Source organism: Vidua chalybeata, chromosome 9, assembly GCF_026979565.1.
Source record: "Vidua chalybeata isolate OUT-0048 chromosome 9, bVidCha1 merged haplotype, whole genome shotgun sequence".
Taxonomy (NCBI): Eukaryota; Metazoa; Chordata; class Aves; order Passeriformes; family Viduidae; genus Vidua; species Vidua chalybeata.
In genome coordinates, this window is record NC_071538.1 from 9,479,787 (window position 1) to 9,499,752 (window position 19,966).

Consider the following 19,966-nt stretch of genomic DNA (forward strand, 5'->3'; position numbering starts at 1 on the left):
CATCAGGAAATAAAGCCCCAGACTTTTTTTTTTTTTTTTTTTTTTTTTTTTTTTTTTTTTTTTTTTTTTTGTAAATAATAACAAAGCACTGAAACAGGGCAAAAGCCCCTGCCTCAGCCACCTAAATTTTAGGCTGGTTGTGGAAAATGTTCATCAAAATCCTAGACCCAGGCAGAGAGGAGGTGGGACACCAGGATACCTCTGCAAGGGCTGGGCCGGGCAGGGGTGGAGATGGGGCCCAGCTCAGGGTGATGACCCCCTGAGGGGGTTTGGAGCCTTTGGGGGATGGAGGAAGCGCTGCATTGCACCAGGTGATTGATCCGATTATGGTGATGGAGATTCTCTCTGGAAGAAGATTGTTGCCTGAGGACTTTAACCCCGCTGAGCATTCACTGCTCAGCTACTTGGATAAAATCTGCATTCTTCATTCCAAGAGCAGGAACAGAGAGGCCCTTCCACCCTGCAGAGCCCCTTCCATGTCTTGCAGGTGGCTTTGCACACCCAGATGCGATTAAATTCCATCATTTCAGAAAACAGCATTTCCTTTAAAGCACCCTGTTTTGGGACAGCAAATAAGATATTTCTCACCAGCATGGTTTCCTACCCACTTGCAGCAGCCCAGGCGCCCTGCAAACCAGATCACAGCGAGTGTCCTCCAGAACATCTCCCCACCTTTAGCACTGAGGCCCCTGGCCAGGAAGATCTTCTGGGATCTCTCCCTCCTTCCTTAGGGCTGTTTGTTTCTGCAGCCGGAGATTAGGATCAAAAGGTTTGTGAAAACGATTCTTCCCACTCGTCAGAGTCAGAGGGAGCAGCACAATTAGAAACACTTCAGATGCTTGACCCACGCTCGAGCCTCCAAACAAAAGTTGCAAGGAGAGGTTGATGTTTTCCAGGCCCAATTAGCATAATGTTGTAATTCCCGAGCTCTCAGGCTGCCTGCATCCCTTCGCCCCGGCCGCCCAGCGAGCGCACGCCGGCTCCAGCTCCCTCCTTCTGCTCCATCACCATATGCCCGTCTTTTACAGTTCTTTGGTGCGTGATGCTCAGGGAGTGGATAATTAGCTAAATGAATTAATTGACATTCATACTTGTAATTAGCAACCGGTTACAAGCAGCTATTCTCCTTGGGACAGCTAAAATTTCTCAGGGATTGGTGTTAAAACACTGGAAAATCGTTCGGGGTAAATAACGAGGGCCGTGAGTGCTGGTGGCGCCCGGGCTCTGCCTGGGCTGTAAGAGCCGCATCGCGGTAAACAAGCCCGTGCAAAAGCAGAGCAGGCTGTGGAACGTGTTGGATATGCCGCTGCTGCTCGGGAGGAGGAGAACTTTCCAGCTTCGGAAGAAATCCGGGCCAGATGGGCGGCCTCCAGCCGGCGGCTCCCACCGGCTTCCCGGCTAACCCTTTCCACCCCCACTTGCCGGGGAGTTCGCAGCGAGGCCCCGGCAGCGGAGGCTGCTCAAGCAAAGCAATGGAAATTGGATGTCGTGAGTGTTAATTAAACCATTAATTACTGCTGAGAGGGGAAAAAAAAAAGTGACCTATTGGTTTTATCGCTTCTTGGAGTAGTTGGGAGGATGAAGTGCTCAGGGCTCGGTAGTGGGAGAAAGGGGCTGCGGCATGAGGTAGATCTTTGTTGAAATGAAGGTTTTGTCAGATTTTTAAGGGACGCTGGCGGTGGTGCTGATGCACCCACAGCTAATCCCAGCACCCTGTGTGGCCAGGAGTGGGACCCGCACTAGGGACAGGGTTAGTGGAGACTGAGCAGCTCTCCTGTACTGCTGGGGGAGACCACAGGGGCTTGGACAGGCTTTTAGGGTGTCCCAAACTGCAGGGATCCCACTCTCAGCCATGGGGTGCAGTCATCACCCACAAGCCCCGACAATCTTCACCCACAGCCTCTGGAGTCACATCCCCTGAGAGGAGATGTGCAGGGACCCCACACACCCAGAATGTAGCAGGGGTGGGTGAGGTGAAGGTCTCTTCTCCCTGGAAAAGGCCCCCCAAAACCTGGACACCGATGGGAAGAAGGGAGGGCAGCACACAGGCACCGCCATACAAACGGCTCGTTATGGAAAAGAGGAGAAAAAGTGATACTTCATGCACTTCATGAATCAAACGCTCACGTCTCGCTGCATCAGGAGCTCTGCACCACCAGCGAGGAGAGCCTGGGCTGGGGGCACAAAGGACACCAGGGAGGATGAGCCCTCCAGCCACTCAGGGACCAGCACTGGGGTGCCCTGCCCTGTGCCACCCTCTCACCCTGACAGGCTCTGCCACCCACGGTGGCTGCAGCAGCTCTGGCTGGCACAGAGGCAGTGGCAGAGGGTGATAGGACACGGTGATAAGCTGGCACCCCACGAGCCTGGGTCTCCCTCAGAGAAGGGCTCTCCCACGGCTCCTGGCACAGGCTCTGGGCTGCATCACTCTGCCAGGAGTCCTGTTCTTGGCTCCTCCAAGCTATCAAAGCTTTCGATTTCCCTGGCAGCGCCTGGAGTTTAACTGCTGGGGAAAGGGACAAAAAAAAGCCAATCTCAGAAGAGAGGCAGTGGGAAAGGCTGGGCCAAGGAGCTGTCATGCCACCCCTTCAGCTACTACATACCCCAGTACATTCTCAAACACACTGCACAAGATAGCAGGGAGGCTAATTTTTCTTTAGCTGCAGGCAAAAAAAAAAAAAAAAATCAACTACAAGGTAACCTATTTTTCAACTCCTCCATTGGTATTTACTTAATTTCAAGGCCAGCTTGCCCACCCTGACAGGGAGAGGATGAAGGCAGCTGTGTGCCACGGGGCTGAGCCAGGCTCTGGCTCGCTGTGGGGTTTAGTTTGGGTTTAATCGAGACACCAAAGCTCAGAGCAATGAGGGTTGGTTTGAACGGGACAGCATGTGACATGGGGCACCCAGGCAGAGTCCAGCCCTGACGGGGCTGGGGATGGGGAGCACCAGGGGTTCCCTGGTGCTTGCAGGGCAGCAGGAAAAGCCCAGGGGGAAGCACGACTTTCTGGAGAAGGTTTGGGAGGTGCTGGTGGCCCGTGTGGACAGGGACTTCAAGGAGGATCCACGGGGACAGGAATAGCTCCAGGTGTCCACAGGAGCTGGCAGAGTCCCAGGGAATCCGTGGGGACAGGAGCACTCAGGGGGTACATGAGGACAGGGCCATCCCAGGACAGTCCATGAACACTTGGACATCCGGAGGGGTTACACGGACACAGGACACCCGTGGGCACATGAGGACAGGACACTGGGGGTACACGGGGACAGAGACACTCACGGGGAGGGGGGGCACAGGACATTCCTGGACACAGGGACATAGGATCCCGTGGGTGCACAGGGACACGGAGCCCCCGGGGGACACACGGACACAGCACACGAGGGGACACACAGACACAGGACACATGGGGACACATGGACACAGGGGGGACACATGGAAACAGAGGGACACACGGACACGGGGGGACACACGGGGACACAGAACACGGGGGGACACGGGACACGGGGGGACACACGGACACGGGGGGACACACGGACACGGGAAATAGGGGGACACAGGACACGGGGGGACACAAGGACACAGAGAGACACACGGACACAGCACACGGGGGGACACACGGACACGGGACGACACACGGACACGGAGGGACACACGGACACGGGACGCCCGCGGGTCCGCGCGGTACCGGCGCCGCCGCGCGCCGCCAGGGGGCGCCGTTGCTCCGAGCGGCGGCGCGCACCCCCCGCTGCCCCCCCCCGCCCCCGCCGCGGCCGCGGCCGCCCCGGCCCGGAGCCGCGACCCGCCCCGCCCCTCCCCGCGGCCGGGGGCGGGCACGGCGGGGGGACGGCGCCCTCCGGTACCCCCCGGGCCCCCGCGGAGCGGGGAGGGCGGCGGGGAAGGAAGGGGGGCTGTGAGGGGGAGCGGGCGGGGCGGAGCGAGGCTCCGCCAATCAGCGCGCGGCGGTTTCAAGAAGCCCCTTCCGCGCCCCGCCCCGCCCGCGCGGCGCCGCGCGGCCCCCGGGGGGGACCCGGCCTGAGGGGGGGAGGGACCCGGACCGGGACCGGGACCGGGACCGGGACCGGGACCGGGACCGGGACACGGCCCCACTGCCCACCCTGCTGCCCGCCTTCCTGCCGCCCTGGGGGAGGGCACGAGCGGGAGGCCGTCGCACCCACGCCTGCCCGCGGCCGCGGGGGTGCGGGTGCCGCCAGCGCGGGGCTTCGCCTCCGCGTCCTGGGCTGCCGGGCCGGGGTGGCACTCGCCCCCGGGTTGTGGTGGGGACGCCCCCCAGACCTCTATGAATAATGCAGTGTTATTTAATTATGCAGTTTAATTAAGTATGCGCATGCAGCCTCTACCAGCGGATCGCCGCTGCTGCTGCTGCCTGCATTAAAAGCCTTTTGCCGGTTGGGGTTCTGCACGCAGGCCTTGGACCCCGGAGCCACTTAGGGCACCGGCGATGTTTTGGCACTGGTGATGTTTTGGCCAACGCCGACCTCCCTCCAACCGCCGGCACAGCTGCGCGGGTAAACAGGAAACCCCAACGCCGCAGCTCCCGCCAGACCCAGAAACCCCAAGCCCACGGCAGGCAAATAGTCCTTCCCAAAAAACATCAGCGGCTCCGCGGGCGCGGGGCCGGGTGGGAGCGGGGATGGGTGGCAGCCCCCCGGTACCGCTGCCCGCCTGCCTGCGCCGAGTTCATTTGAATGCGAGCCATGCAGAGCGCTCGCCACCGCCACTGAGGTGTGGAAATCTCGCCCAGACGAGGAGGGGGTTCTTCCTGCTCACAGGTTTAGAGGGGAAAAAAGCCTTATTAGAAGACGGGGAAATTTAGATACCAAATCCAGCCGCTCTCAATGGGTGCGCGGCACTCCAGGGAGGCTGTGAAATGAAGGGGGTGGTTTTGGAGGGGTGCAGGGAGTGTGTTGGATGGAAGCCCCTCTCCCGTCCTCCCCATTAGCATCTCCAGCAGTCATCATGGAGTTTTGGTTTTCCCATGGGGAAAAGGAATACCAGGCTGGCAGCAGCATGAAAATAAAACAACCTATAGCTTGGTCAAAATTAAAGTTCAAAATCCAAGCTGCCAGCAGCGGTGCCTGGTGGGAGGACAGTCCTGCAACAGGCTGGGGTGCAGTGTGCCAGGCAGGAATGCAGCCTGTACAGGTCTGTATACAGCCAGGATGGCAGTGGTGTCCATCTGCAAGAGCACACTGCCCACGCACCCACTATGGATAAGGGCCGTGTCACTCTGGGGGCTCACGGAGCCTTTAGAGCTACTGCACCTTTGTAAGCGCAGGGCACAATTAAGGATGGGAATTTTTTAAAAGTGTTTATTTTTACAGGTGATGTTCCAGCAGAATATTCCCAGTGAACTGACAAGCACAGGCTTTCTTCCCAGCAGTGGGCACCCTAAAGAGCCCTGGGTACAAGCTGCCAGACAGTGATGGACCAGCAGTTCAAGGAAGGGGCCAGGAGAAGGGAAGCTGCTCTGGGAGGTCAGGAAAGGCCAACTAACCACCAAAACTTGGGAGCATTTTGATATCCTGACGAGCCCCGGTGGCAGGGGTTTGAGGGCTCCTTTCTGCTCCCGGGAAGTCAGGGATGGGTGCAGGGATGTCGCCAGCCCAGGCCAGAAGCAATAAAGCGCCTGGAGTGATGCAGCAAAACAGGATGGAGTCGCGTGTCGAAATAAATCATCCATGGAGGCAAGGCAGGGAGGAGGAGGAGGAGGTGGTTTGCTGCTCTCAAGCCTCCCTATGTCTAACAAAGCCTCAGAAAGCCCAGGTGGGCAGCAGGAGCCGGGGCAGGATCAAGCTGGCCGTGGCCCCAGCTGTCCCAGAGCGGAGCTGGTCCTGGCCAGGCGTCCCACTGCTCCAGCTCTCTCTGGAGCTGGTTTTCCCATCCCTTCCCAGCTCCCGCGGCTTCACCTTGTGGCAGGCAATGCACAGAGCTGCCAGGAGTGATAAAATGGCTGTCCCCCAAATTTATGGAGTTTATCTGTGAATAACTCTTGGAGGTGAAGCGGCTGTTGAGCCGGGGAGGAGGAAGGCTTTACTTCAGGAAAAAACTCTCCCAGGGGCCATGCAGGGCAGGCAGGAGCCCAGACCCAGTTCCAGGGACCAGCAGGGACGTGCCCCGTGCCCCCCAGCTTGTAGGACTGGAGCATCGCCGGGGTGAGCTCGCCACTCGCCCACGCTGGGGGAAGCCGAAGGCTCGTTTCCCATCTGCAGCGTGTTTATTAGGAGCTAAGTCATGAAGAGGCTTTGGCACATCTCCGTCGCTCCCGCCGAGTGTGTTTAGCACAGCAGAGATCGCTGCTTCTTCCAGCAGCACGTGCATGCCCGGGATTTCCATGCTGGCCAGGCATTGTGCCCCATGCTCTCTTCCCATGCCAATCTTTTCTTCTCCCCCACCAAAAAAAGGTTGTATCAATGAGCTATGGAGCGGCATCCTGATTCCTGGGGAAGCACAGCTGAGGCTGAGCAGGCTGAAGCCTCCCCCTCATACCCCCTCCCCACTCTGCTGCAGTAACATCCATCCTAAGTTTCTGAGCCTCTTCTAATTTTGGAGGCCGTTAGCAAAGCAGGCACTGTTGCAGCCAAACGAGGCTGCCAATGTTTCCTTTAAAAGCTGCTTTCGCTCCGAAGGACTCTTCTAGATGGTTTGCTTTTAATAGCAGGCTGCAGGGTGCAACGCCCAGCTCGTGGCCAAGGCTCTCTTTGGAGCGGGAAGGGACTGGATGGCACTGGGAGCAGGACTGGGGACGTGCAGGGAGCCACACACATCCATCGTGAGCCATGGCAGTGCACTCGTGTATCCCTTTCCTGGTTCAGACCAGCAAAGATCCTCACCCCCTTGCAGAGCTGATCCCACTGCAGCCCATTTCCTCTTTTCCCTCGCCAGCTTGTGGGGAAATCTTTATGGCAGAGTGGGACAGATACAGCTCCTAACCATGGTGATATCTCAGAGGAGAAGGAAAGGCCAGAGGAGCCAGGGAGAAGCAGGAGGCAGTGAGGTCAGTGCACTGGTAGGTGTGAGTGCTTTGCAAAACCCAATTGCTGCTTCAGTATAACCAGATTCAGGAAAATGAAGCTGAAGTGTGAAAAATGAAAGTGAAAAGATAGGAACCAACCCACGGCTATTTATTCTAAAAATACTGACCTAAATACTTAAGCGCACATATAAAAGTAGTTGTCTTTGCTGATTTCCTTTATGAGAGTCTCCTGGTTTGGTTATTATTTCACTCAGAAACCAGAAGATGAGGATTTTTGGAGACATGGAGACAGTGTTCTAGCTTGGTGCTCCAGAAGTCTTTTGCCCAAAGCTGTATGCCCAAATGTCATCTGAAAGCCCAGATTTGAAATTCATTCATTAAGCTAACGAGGCCCTGTGGTGAGCAGCCCACGCCTCCGCTGATCAGAATAGGAAAGGCTTTGGCCGGGTCTTGTGCAACGGCTCTCGTGTTTCTCCGTGGGTGGGATGATGGCAGTGGCCGTGGGCAGACTGTGGGCATGGCAAAGCCCCCAGAAGAAATTTGGGAGCAGAGGGAGGCAGTGGGGCAGTGGTCTTGGCACAAAGCATCCCTCAGCCTGTGGCATTGGCAGAGCTGGGCTGCAGTTCCCATCTGGGCTGTTGTACACATCTGGGCTGGGGTTCACATCTGGGCTGTTGTTCCCCTGGGCTGTCGTTGCAGGCAGTCACCAGCCTCTGCCCCCTCCCCACTCATCTGGCAGCAACCAGGGCCAGGATGTGAGGAGGCTGTGGGCAGCCTAAGTACTGAGCCCGGCTTAGTGCAAAACTCCCGGGACTAGTGACACGACACGGCTGGCACAGCGGGGCGTCACAGAGGAGCACCTATCCTGCAGGCAGCCCTCAACTAGGTATTTTGGGATTTCCAAAAATACATCCCTGGAGGTGTCTGGGCCAAGCAGTGGGGTGGATGGTGAGGGAAGCCTAGGTGCAGGAGCCCAGGCAGTGACCCCTGCACGGTCACAGCCCCCGATGCGGCACCGTGACCTGCTCTGCACGACCTTCCTGGGGAAGATTATGAAAGTGCATTACGTGTGGAGGCAAAACGGATGGAGGAGCGGGCAGGAGTGCTGGGTCAGCAAGTCGTGCAGGCTGGATGAGCGGTGAGTGCTCAGAGGGAAAAGGAAGACACTGCGCTGAAAACAGTAAAGGTAAAATCCGAGTGGGGGTGAAGTGGCTCCCTGCCTGAAGGTCCCAGTGGGAGAGCCAGTCACAGCGTTTCCATATGACAAAGTGAAGGTGCAAGCCAGGAGAACGTGAGCTTCATAAAATGGGTTGGTTTGGGGTTTTTTTAGTTAGAAAAATGGGTGCTCAGTGCCGTGTGGGAGCAGGAAAGGGCTCCTTTTGGAGTGTGGTCTATGGCCTGGGGGCAAGTCTGCTCCATACAGCATTCTGCAGACCAGGGGATGGATGAGCACCAGCCAGGTCTCCTCACTGCCTGCTGGGAAGCGAGGTGGCCATGCATGGCTGGGTGTGTGAGCGGAGCTAAAGCAAGCCTTCCAAGCAGCAAGAGCTGGGTTTGAAACCTTGGTGGATGTTGCAGAGGCGAGTGTCCCTGAGGACACTGGCTCCAATGGCAGGCTGCTGACTGGAAAGCCTTTCCTATAGCCCTGAGGTCCCCCTTCCTCCCACAAAACTCCCAGGAGCAATGGAGGAAACCCTCGTGGGCAGCAGAGCCAGTTGGACCACAGTTCACCCTGCAGCAGCTTTTTACCTAAAATAAGGCTGCTAAAATAAGTACCCAAACTGTCACTGTGCTCGCAGCAGATTTACAGCTCCATGCACGCACCTGGCACTGGTCCACCCTGCTGTAGGAGCACCCACGGGGCCAGTGGCAGTGGGGGGAAGGTCTGCTGCAAAACCCAAGGTCACCCTCTGTCAGAGGTGCTCTGGCCCCGTTGCAGGGCGCTGGAGGGGGTGGCTGGCCCAGGGCACTGCTGGCGGCACATATCAGGCGGAGACAGATGGAAGAGGTGACAGATAAGGGACTCAGCCTGGAGAAGAAACAGGAGAGATAGGACCCAAAGGCTCTGCCCCAGCAGAGAGAGGAGGCTCAAAACCAGACCCAGCAGAGCTGGATTTAGATCCCGTAATGCCGGCAGGGCGCCTGTTCCCTGCCTAAACCCCTCCTTGCCGAGGGCAGGGGGGTGAGGAAACCACTGGTGTTGAACTGCAGATACTTAGGTGGTGCAGTGGGGCTTCTGCCTGGCTCCCAAGGCAGCTGAAAACTGCTGCTTCTCTGGAGAGGCTGCGACCCTTCACTTGAGAATGGTTGGCATTGGGCACAGCTTGGAGGCTGTCCTGTGGGATGACTGAGAAAACTCCCAAGACAGCACCATCCCATCGTCTGTAGGGTCTGCAGGCACACACAGCTCTGCTGGGACCCCTTGGGAGGGTCCCTGCTATGACTTTGCCATAGGAGACTGACAGTGCCCTGCTTGGCCCTACATGGCAGCCACCAGAGCTCAGCCACAGGGAAGGAGCAGGGTCAGACACAGCACCGCATGGGAATGTCAGCAGCACTGCTGGGAGCCAGGCTGGGGTTGTCACCTTGCTGGCTTGCTTGGGGAGAGGTATTTCGTTGCAAAATGTCCCTTGCAGGGAGATGCAGGCTAGTGGCAAAGGAGGGGGGAACAAGGAGAACCAGACTCGCCCAGAGCAGCTGGCACTGGCAAGAGGTGAGCAAAGGTGACACTTTGTGAGGGCGACAGGATAACCAGGGTCTGACATTTTGGGTTTTGCCTTTGCCCCGTTCCTCGGGAGTCAAACCACAAGCTTGAGTTTGGAGCTTGCAAGTTGTCTGTGCTCCTCAGACAGGGAAGTCCTGCTCCTCAGCTTTATCCCTGACATTTTCTCCCTTTGTGCCTTCTACCTCTGTTTGTCCCCTCTGCAATGACAGGAACCCACAGAGTTAAGATCCCAGGAGCGCCAGCTATGGGAATGCAGCATGGTTTCCCAGCTTTCCCTGGGGAAAGCCCAGGAGCTGTGTCCCACATGGGTGCTCCTGCTCGGCACTTTGCAGTGCCTGCCTGCAGCCGAGGTTACCGCAGGAACTGCGGGTGAGGAATTGGAGCTGCCAGGCAGGGAGCTGCTGGGGAATAGCTGCCATGCTTTACATTCACAGCCCATCTATTTTGCAATAACTTCACCATGATGTTCCCACATAGACAAGCCTAAGCTAGCATAGATAATGAAATGGGTTAAAGGAGACAGGCGGAGGGAGAGGAGAGGAGCCAGCAACTGGTAGTAAATCAGGGAGAGAACAGGGTTACTTTAAATTCAAGGTCTTGGTGGCAGGGCAAGTTTGGTTTGTGCCAAGAAAGGCTGTTGGGGAAGACAACAGTGTCTTCTTGGTGGGGCCACCAACTTGTGTCCCCCATCAAACCTCACCTTGCTCCTGTCATTCCCCTGTGCCTGCCCCATGGGCGTCACTGGGATTAAGCAGAGCCAAGGGCACCCATCCTGGGTGGTAAAGGGTGGTCAGAGGATCCTGAAGGATCAGGCAGTGGGCTCCGCTCTTCAACGGGGAAGGTCCTGCAGGCCCACATCAGCTCTTGGTCAGGGCCTGGGGAGACCCAACCACTGAGACTCCCCCACCTTTGGCACAGGCTTCGAGGCAGTCCAAACAAGCTAATTAAATCCTGCTCTGCTTAATCAGAGCCATTGAGCACCAGTCAGAAGAAATTAATCCCGTGTTTTATTAGATGCCGTTTGAAGTCGTGTTTGGCACCTCGTCCTCAGTTCTCATCTCCTTCTGGGGAAGGAAGAAGGACATCTGTGGGGAAGAGCGAGGGTGCAGCAGATGGCAGCGGGGATGATTCAGGGGCTCGAGGAAGGAGCTACGACTCCAGCGGCATCCCTTGGGGGGGGGGGGGAACGAGACACCTCTCCCTGCATCCCACAGCCTACCCCTCCCCACAGCTGAGAGTCTGTGAGCCAGGCAGGCATCCCAAAAATACATGTTCCTCCGCATTGCATGCTAATGGCTCTGCTCAAGAGGTCCCACCGCAATTAAAGCACAAGGAGCATTAATATGCAACGTGGAGAGGCCACTCTTCCCACAGCTACTCCCTCCCAAACCTGTCCTTCCTGCTGCACATCCCTGCCCACTGGGAGCCTGCCCACGGGGATCCCACAGCAGCCCCAGCGGAGCTGCTGGCAGTGTGCAGTAAATTTGAGCCTTCCCTTTGCTGTGCCCAGGGGATGCTGCCTTTTCCCCCTGGCACCCGGCACCTTCTCCTGCCTTCAGGCTCAGTGGAACAGGATCTGTTTGGTACCCACCAGGTGGGTGCCATGCAACACAACCCTGGCACAGGAGACACCTTGATAGCTGGGAGAAATCCACAGGCAGGTGTTTAAAACAACCAGCTGGGTGATGGTTTGGGGTTTTTAATGACTTCTGGTGCTTAAATTGCTACAACCCAAGAAAAACTCCTGACAAAGAGAAAGGCTGGCCAAGTAAGGTAGCCCACAGGTTGCCCTCCCCACCTTGGGAGCACTCGGTAGCCATGGTGCATCCTCCTGCAACTCGGCTAGATGAAGCTGCTGGCTTTGGGTGTGGGGATTTATTTTTTCCTAAATTTCCTGTCATAACTTGCGTTAAAACTTTGCAGAGCCACTTAATTGCCTTCTGCGGTGGTGATGATATGAAATTAGTCTCCCTTCTGATCTTTAGCTAAGTTGGTCCAAAGCACCAGCTCATAATTTGCTCTAATCATCAGGTCGCGGAAGATGCGAAGGCAGGGCCGGCGCCCGGTGAATTCACACGGGCTGGGAGTTTCCGCCCTTGCTGTGCCGGAGTTCAGCAGCTGGCAGGTCGGGCTCTGCCACCCTGGGATGGCAATATTGATAATTTCTTTTGGTGCCACGTTGGGAAGTTTTTCATCAACTGCTCTTGACTGTTTCCTCTAGAAAAAGCTGGGAACTACAGCTGTCCGGAAGAGAGGAGGGAAAGCCGAGGTGGTTTCCTGTCTCCCTTCTCGGCCTGCTCTCTCCTCTGAGCATCTTGGAAACATCCTCCACTTTTGTCTGGAGACCTGGAACCAGACTGCTGAAGGCACCTGGAGAGGAAGGGATCCTGTCTCCCATCTCACTTCCCTGGGCTTGCTTCATGTCCCAAACTGCTCCAGGGGTTGGGGAGAGGAAGTGGCTGGGGTTTGCCTACATACCTATCCCAGAAAATCAGAGTTACAAGAAAACAAGCTCCTGATGAACAGGAGCAGGGCAGGGCAATATTCTGGGCACAGAGAGGCCCTTTTGCTGCCGAGGGCACAGCGCCCATCATTCCAGTGGCATTAGTGCTTTCCACCTCCACGCAGGAGGTACAGGATATCACGGTATTATTTTTAACCAGGGATATTTAGTGAACTGCTCACGTGCTGCTGGAGGGTCAGATTTATCCCATAGCCTCAGTCCCAGGGGACACTCCCAGTTATTTTTGAACCCATCAGAGCAGCGGAGGAGCAGAGGGATGCAAAGGCTCGGGAGACACAAAGTCTGGGGTTTGTCTGGCCTGTCCCTCTGCTCTGTGCCGCAGAGGAGTGCATGGAGCAGAGCCCCACATGCCTGCCTTGTCATTGCCGCTGTCACCTCGTCCCCCACCATAAAACCCAAAACTTGGGTGAAGCCCCAGGTTTTCCTTTTCTTCTGAGGCGATCATGGACGCCTGCAAGTTTTGATCCTTTTCGACCTACCGCATTGCAAGACATTTTTCTTCCCCCCGCCACCCCCCAGTTCAATTTAAACCTCAATTTAACCTGTGAACGAGTTTGGCCCTGCTCAGGCAGGTCCCGATGGCCGTGAACATTCCCACGGGCGCCGCGGCGCTGCCGCCGCCGCGGGAGTCCCTCCCACGCCCCGCGGCTCCCCACGCCGCCGCCCCGAGCCTCCCTGCCCTCGCACGGAGCGCATGGCCCGGCTCACACCCGAGATCCCCCCGTGTTTTAAGCGTAATCTCCCGCTCCTAGCAGCGGGTAACTCAGCACACAACCCCAGCCAAGCGCGCAGCCGCCGGCCCGGCTGGTTTTTGTTCAGCCAGTCACTTCGGAGGTGGAGGTGAGGCCAGGGCAGGGGGAAGGAGCTGTTGGAAGCCCTTATTTTCGTGCTGCTCCAACATCTGTCCCCATGGGCACCGCCACCCGAGGCCGGCACTGGTGGTCACTTTGGTTCTGGAGAAACAGATGTTGGTGGGGCGAGGAGCGGAAAGCCCTGACTTTTAAATGAGGGGTGCGCTGGGACACAAGCGCGGCCTTGCCCAAGCCCCCGGCGAGAGGCAGAAGGGCTCCCCGCAGCCCACCCTGCGCGACCCCCACCCAGCCCGCAGGCGGTGGCTTTCCCCGCGTGTTTTTAAGGGCAGCGAAGCGAACGAGACCCGTGACTGGAGCGGGCAGCCAGGACAGCCTGGCCCCGGGCTCCACACAGGGCTCCGCGCAGCCGGGCGCGCCTGGCCCCGGGGTGACCGCCGGCAGCGCGGGGCCGGGGTGCGCGGCGCCGGGCGGGACCCGCCGGGGCCGGTCCGGAGGAGAAGCCGGCGTGCCCAGCCCCCGGCCGCCTCCCTTCTCCCTGTCCCTGCCTCCCGCCGGGTCCGTCCCGCCCGGCGCCGCGGAGCGGCAGCGCCCGCCCGGCCGCACCGCCGCTCCCCGCGCCCCCCCCCCCCCGGCGGGCGGTTTCAAGTCCCCCCTTCCGAGGTCTCCGCGGCGCCGGCCAATCAGCGCGCGCTGCGCGCCGCGGCCCGCCGCCTTAAAGGGCCCGCGCGCCGCGCGGCGCCGGGGAAGCGGCGCCGCCCGCGGGCCGAGCCGGGCGCGCTCTAGGACCGCGCGCCGCCGCCGCCCGCCCTCCCTGCCCGCCGCGGGAGGCCGCCCGCCGCCTCCGGAGCGGGGCGTGGCGCGGGGAGGCCCCGCCCCCGCCGGGCGGTGATTGGCGGGAGCGGGCGCCCGTCGGCGGCGGGGGCGGCGCCCGGCGCGGCCACGTTCGGGTGCGCGGCCAGCGGCGCGTTGGGCGCAGCGAGCGGCGGCGGGCGCGGGGCGATGGGGGCGCGGCGGCGGCCGGCGCTCTGACAGCCCCCGGCGCTCCCTCGGCGGCGGGCGCAGCGGCTCCGGCGGCAGCGGCGGCTCTCGGCGGCCGCCTCCCTCCTCCTCGGCGCGGACCATGTTCGCCAAAGGGAAGGGCTCGGCGGTGCCCTCGGACGGGCAGGCGCGGGAGAAGTAAGAACGGCGGCGGCGGCGGCGGGGGGAGCGGGGCGGCGGTGACGGCGGGCGGCTTTGTGCGGGGCGGGAGCGGGGCTCCTCTTCCTCCTCCGACCCGGCGCTCGGCTGTTGCAGGCTGGCGCTGTACGTCTACGAGTACCTGCTGCACGTCGGCGCCCAGAAGTCTGCGCAGACCTTCCTGTCCGAGGTGAGCCCCGCCGCCCCCCGCGCCCTTTGTGCGCCGCCGCACGCCCGCCCTCCATCTTGCGCGGGGCGGCGGCGGCGCCGGGGGGTCGCCGCGCGTGGGGGCCCACGCCCACCCGCGACCACCCCCCACCCGCACCGCCCCCCCCTCCCAACCCACACCCCCCCCCTCCGTCTTCCTCTTGCCCGCAGATCCGGTGGGAGAAGAACATCACTCTGGGCGAGCCCCCCGGCTTCCTGCACTCCTGGTGGTGGTAAGTGCGGGGGTGTCCCGTCGCGGGTGGGAGCAGCCCCCGGGGGCGAGGGGGGGGGTGCGCGCCGCTGGCGCGGGGCCCCACGGGGTTACAGCCCCGGTAGTGGCGTGAGTCAGCAGCGGCGGCGAGCCCCGAACCGCCCCGGCTCCCGCTCCCCGCGGGCGTCGAGGCGCGGCGGAGCCACCCCCGGCCCCGCGGGAGCGGCGGGCAGGGCTCCCGCTGGAGAGCTGCCGGGCCAGCCGCAGGCACCGGGCTGTGCCGGTGCCACTGGGGCGCCCAGGGGAGCAGGGCTGGGCGGCTGCGAGGCTGGGAGAAGTCCCTGAAGTCTCACGGGGGTTTATCCCTTCAAGGTGTTGCCTCTTGAAGGCTACTTTTGCTTCCTTAAGCACCCAGCATCCCCAGTCCTGACGGTCAGATGCGAGTAGTGTAAGGCTGGGATGCACAGCTGGATCCAGCTGTGGGCCCCGTGGGCTGGGAAGCCGCTCACCTGCGCTGACCTGGGTGCCCGATCCCTGATGAGTAACTGCTCCTCTCCCATCTCTCCCTGCCGTGCAGCGTGTTTTGGGACCTGTACTGCGCAGCTCCCGAAAGGCGAGACACTTGTGAACATTCGAGTGAAGCCAAAGCCTTTCATGACTACGTGAGTAACAAGTTTCTAATCCTCGTGGTAATTACGGCGTTGGGGAGCTCCGGCGCACCAAGAGCCAACCTAACGTAACCGACTGGCAAAAAGCATGGGTTTTTTTTAACCAGCAATGTTCTGATTTGACTGAACAGTATTTCATAATGTTGCAATTATGTAAATGAGCTCAGATATTTATCTTAAGCACTTAAAGGCATTCGGGCTAGTGGTAGAATTAAGAAGTTTTGCATAGCAATGGACAACAAAGCGTTTATAGAGGGTCGGTGGCAAGATATTTCATGCTGAGGACACTGTGGTGGTGAGATGTTTCATGCTGAGGGCACCTTGCAGGATGGGTGGGGGTTGGATTTTGGTGGGGAGGAGAAGGGGGAATTCCCCAAACCACTGTTGAATGCCCCAGTTAATATCTCCCTGCCTTTGGCAAGGCTGGGGGCTTCCTTGGTTTCCTGAGTCCTCCCTTGATCCCAGCAAGGCAGAGGTGTTGTCTTGTCGAAGCTGGTGTTGCAGACCCCCGTTGGTTGGTCGCTGTGCGTCTTGGCTCTCCGTGGTTTGGGTTGCAGAGGTGGCAGCGTGACCCAGGGATGGATGGTTCTTGTGGGGTGGCATGCTTGAGTCTGAGGTGTCTCCCAGAGAATTCCTCTTGGGAAGGGTGCATGGCATGTCTGCCCCATGGGCGACGGGTGGGCTGCCCACTCCCGTCCCGCACACGGTGCCCGCATCCGCAGCGTTGGGAGGAATTTGCATCAAAGGATTAGTCACCTGGCTGCGGGCTTGGACCCCAGTCAAGTGTGTTTAAACCTTGTAGCAGGAGCTGGTTTTGTCTGCTCCGGGGAGACTATGGTATGGAAACCATTTTTCCTCCCTTCCCAAGTTTCTCGTTGCCTCGACATGCCTGGCTTGGGATGTGTGAGGGTTTGCTGGCGAGCAGTGCCGGGCGAGCGTCTCGGGGACCTCCGCGGCGCTCTCACCCGCTGGCACTGGACACAGCGGCCGCCCTGGGGCACGGGCAGTGCCAGAGAGGCTGGGCTGGCTGCTGAGCTGCCTCTTGTCTCTTCCCACCCCGCTGGGTCTTGGGGGAAGTGTGTCTGGGTATTTGCTAGGTGGAGTTTGTCTGTCTGTCTGTCCGTCCCTGCGGCCGCTGTCTGCATTGCTTGTTTTCACTGGGTCGGATTAAGATGGTGAACTCCTGAACCAAGGGTCAGAGCTGATAACCAGCTGCACGTCTAGCAGTTGTTGGCTTCTGCTCGCTTCCTGGATGTTTTGGGGCAAATTGTGGGGGGTTTGGGAGCCCAGATTGGACAGCGGGCTCATCAGGAGCAAAGCAAAGGTAGATCTTTGGGTAGCAGAGCCACAGGTGAAGATGACATTAGCAAGCAAGACCTGGTAATGCTCCATCCACAGCAGCCTCCTCATCGTGTTTGAGGATTTAGTGTATTTAGAGAAATTAATCTTTTTTTAGCTTGGTAATAATTCTAACAATAGGTCTGAGTGCATTAGATGATTCACATAAACTTCTTTAATACACGTAGCTTTAAGCTTACAGTAAATAGACACAATCCTGATTGTTTTTAATTCTCAGTGTAATGCAGTTTTCTAACAGCCCCAAGTGCTTTACCCTTTGAGTAACTCCTAAGATTTTTCACTCCCCTGTGCTTTGGCTTGGTGGCACTGGGTTGGTTTCCCCAGGCATGTTTTGGCCCCAAGACAGGGCTTGTGCTTCTCCGTGGTGTGGCTGGTGACGGATGCTCAGGGTACAGTCCCTCTCTGAGGAGTGGTGTTTTCCTGGCACAGCGTGTACTTTACAGGGCGAGGGACCTACCTGGCCAAAACTTAAATATTGACCAAAGAACTGAATGATAACGTGGGAGTGTGAATAGAGCCTTGTTTCTCTCCAGCTTCCGGGCAGGCTGCCGGTACCGGTGAGCGTGGTGGGCTGTGTCAAACACCGAACCCAGCGACCCATCAGCGGTGCGTGGCAGCTAAAATGGGATATGAGCCCCAAATGGGGCTGGATCAGTGAGTCATGAATTGCTTCATGTGGTGGTTGTGGTTAAAAATATCCCAATCTAAGTCTTGCCCCAGGTTGGTAGAGCGTTGTATTTACACTTGGCCAGCAATGGGCAAACTCCGTGTGTCCTGCTTGGTGTTTGCCCAAAACATGGCGTGTGTTAACCCAGAGACTCTGCTACTGTGAGGACAGAAAGAGGGGATGCTTTGGGAGCCTGGCATGTCACTTTCCCAGAGCCAGCACTGGAGGGTTCTTGCCTGGGACACAGATCTTTTGGGAAGAGGGAGCAGTTCTCCTCATTAACAGGATGGCATTTGCATGGTGTGTCATTTCCACTTTATTTTCCAGCATAACTGTATGAAAACTGTTAAGAGCAGCAGGACAAATTGCTGATTTTTCCCCCTCCAGTTTTGAGTGTTTATAAATTTCCAGCGAGAAATTAAAGGAAGGAAATCAAGAAAGTAAGGAGAAATCCCACTACTTTCTTTTTTTTGAGGGGACCCTTGAAAACTTTGGGGTCTTATGAGTGCTTGGAAATACTTCTTTTTACCTTTCCCCTGACGTTTTTCCTCCCAAGCTGGGACAAAAGCCTGCTGGGACTTTGTAGAAAGCTGTTTGCTGGGAGAAGAGTGATGGGAGTGGGGATTCACCTGGCACAGGCAGGAGGAATGCTGCTCTGCTCTACCCTTCCATCCTGGCAGGTCTGTGCGTCTGTTAACACAACTATCGAGTTGTGTTGGTTGGAGGGCTGTTAGTCATCCTCTTCTATCTGTGTCCAAAGAGTTCATCCAAGCTAACAGCCCCACGAGCACTCACCAACTCCTAAAACTCAACCTGTAGGCATTGATTTAGGTTCCTCCAAGCCCCGTGGCGAGCGTGCCGGCGTTCCGGCACGCTCCCGGAGCCGGCGAGCTTGCAGCGGGATCGCTCGTCATGACAGGGGATTTCAGCCGCCGCGTTATCTGGGAATTGGCCGATGGCTGGTCGCAGTTGAGCATTTCAACGCCGTGAAAGCCAATACAATTTGAGTTAGCGGTGATGACTGCCAGTTTAAATACCGCAGTGAATTTCTGTCAAAGAGCTAATACATAGAAAGGGGAATTGCAGAAAACTTGATCACCAGAACCACTTCAGTCGATTTTGGCCTCGAGCTACAGAAAATGAACTTAAATCTAGTTGACTGTTGCTACATACTTTTCTGTGGTATTGCTCTGCCTGCACAGCCAGCTCATGTCAACATGCAGGAGAGAAAACTTGGGGTAGCCTTTGGCTGATGAAGACTTTGACTTCATCATTGCCTAGTTCTGTTCCCCCCAGTTTCCTCCTGAGAAGGACCTGCACTCGGGAGCATTTGAAATGCTGTTTTCTTTGCAGCACAAGATCTGCGGAGCTGTGGCTTCAACTTGCCATTAACACAAAGCATTGATTTATTTGTTTTTGTTTTTAACTTTGGGAAGCTGCTGCAGTTCTTTCTAACTTGGGTCTGGAAAGAGGCTCTGCAGCAGTGGGGGTGGTTGCTGCTGGAGGTGCAGTGGTTGGTCTGGGAAAAGTTGGTGTGTTTGGGGCTCTTGTCCTCCTGTCTTCATTGGGGACAACCAGGGCTCCTCCTTTTTCCCCCATCTGAAACAGTTCCCCTTAGAGAGATCTCAGGGGGTTCGGATGGATGGATGGATGGATGGATGGATGGATGATGGATGGATGGATGGATGGATGGGGAATTCAGGCTTGCTGGAGTTAGTGTGCTCGGTGGAAACAAGGTAAAGCCCGCGAGGCTGGAAGGACTTGGGCCTGCTTGCTGTACAGACTGGGGGTGTCCCAGGGATGGTTCTTCTATGCTGAATTTGCCAATCACGGCCCATCCAGGTGTGGGACAGGCACCCCATCCCAGTGTCACTACCTGGGTATTCTTGGGCTGCAGGGGAGCATTTCCTTGTCACAGCACCATCTGCTCCCTAGGGTCTGTGTGGCCAGCTCATGGCATGGTGTCTTGGCAGGTGACATGGCCTTGTGGGACCCCTGGGAAGGGATGCTCTTCATGCACGAAGGGTTTGGTGTGACTGTCTCCTCTGCCATGCCAGGGTCTCGTCTTGTTCCAGGACCAGTGAAGGTTGTAAGGCCTTGTTCAAGGCACCCATGGCTGTGAGGGTGGGACCAGCGGGTGTGATGATCCATGAGTACCTCTGTGGTGGTGATGATGGTCCATGAGAGCTGCTCCTCTTGTGTGCGGCCAGTGTTGTGTAGGAGAAACATGTTGTGTAGGAGAAGAGGTGTTTTTGGGGCAGGTTTAGTGCAGCGCAGGGACAGGGGTTGGCAACAGCTTTGTGTGGTCCCTGTGAGCCCCCACAGGCATTGCCTGAGCCCTGGGCATGTGGCTCAGTGGTGGCACACACAGCTCTGTCCCGTTTCCATGCGGGGCTGCGCTCTGTCTGGGCTCCATCCAGCTCCTCTCTGCAGGGACAGGGTTCCCCGGTAGGTAACCGGAGAGAGGAGTTTCCTTCAGGAGTGGCAGGCTGCCAGGAGCAGCTGCAAAACTCCACATCACTTAAAAAAAAAAAAAATTGCAACAAAAATAAATAAATCCAGATATTCCCTCTCCTGGCAGCGCTGGGCTCAGCCTTCCCTCCCAGTTAAGGGTGCTGGTGAGCCT

At 57.9% G+C, this 19,966-nt stretch overlaps 1 protein-coding gene and 1 long non-coding RNA gene across 5 annotated transcripts in view; both read left to right on the forward strand.

The window, feature by feature from the left end:
* Positions 1-3,796: 3,796 nt before the first annotated feature.
* Positions 3,797-5,666, forward strand: LOC128792346 (uncharacterized). Of its 2 annotated transcripts, XR_008432376.1 has the most exons (3): positions 3,797-3,853; positions 4,423-4,523; positions 5,340-5,666. It is a non-coding gene; the product is annotated as an uncharacterized LOC128792346 (long non-coding RNA). The 2 variants fall into 2 exon arrangements; XR_008432375.1 differs by lacking the exon at positions 3,797-3,853 and having other exon boundaries at positions 4,100-4,523.
* Positions 5,667-14,096: 8,430 nt separating this feature from the next.
* The window catches only part of SSBP3 (single stranded DNA binding protein 3), a 55,622-nt gene continuing 49,752 nt past the window's right edge, over positions 14,097-19,966 (forward strand). For 2 of the 3 annotated variants that reach the window (XM_053949881.1, XM_053949882.1), the window contains exons 1-4: positions 14,098-14,228; positions 14,346-14,418; positions 14,607-14,668; positions 15,224-15,308. In XM_053949881.1, the coding sequence (XP_053805856.1) occupies positions 14,173-14,228; positions 14,346-14,418; positions 14,607-14,668; positions 15,224-15,308 (276 nt within the window). In that variant the 5' untranslated portion in view covers positions 14,098-14,172. Of the gene's footprint in view, positions 14,229-14,345; positions 14,419-14,606; positions 14,669-15,223; positions 15,309-19,966 lie in introns of all 3 variants that reach the window. The other variant, XM_053949880.1, reaches the window with a different exon arrangement.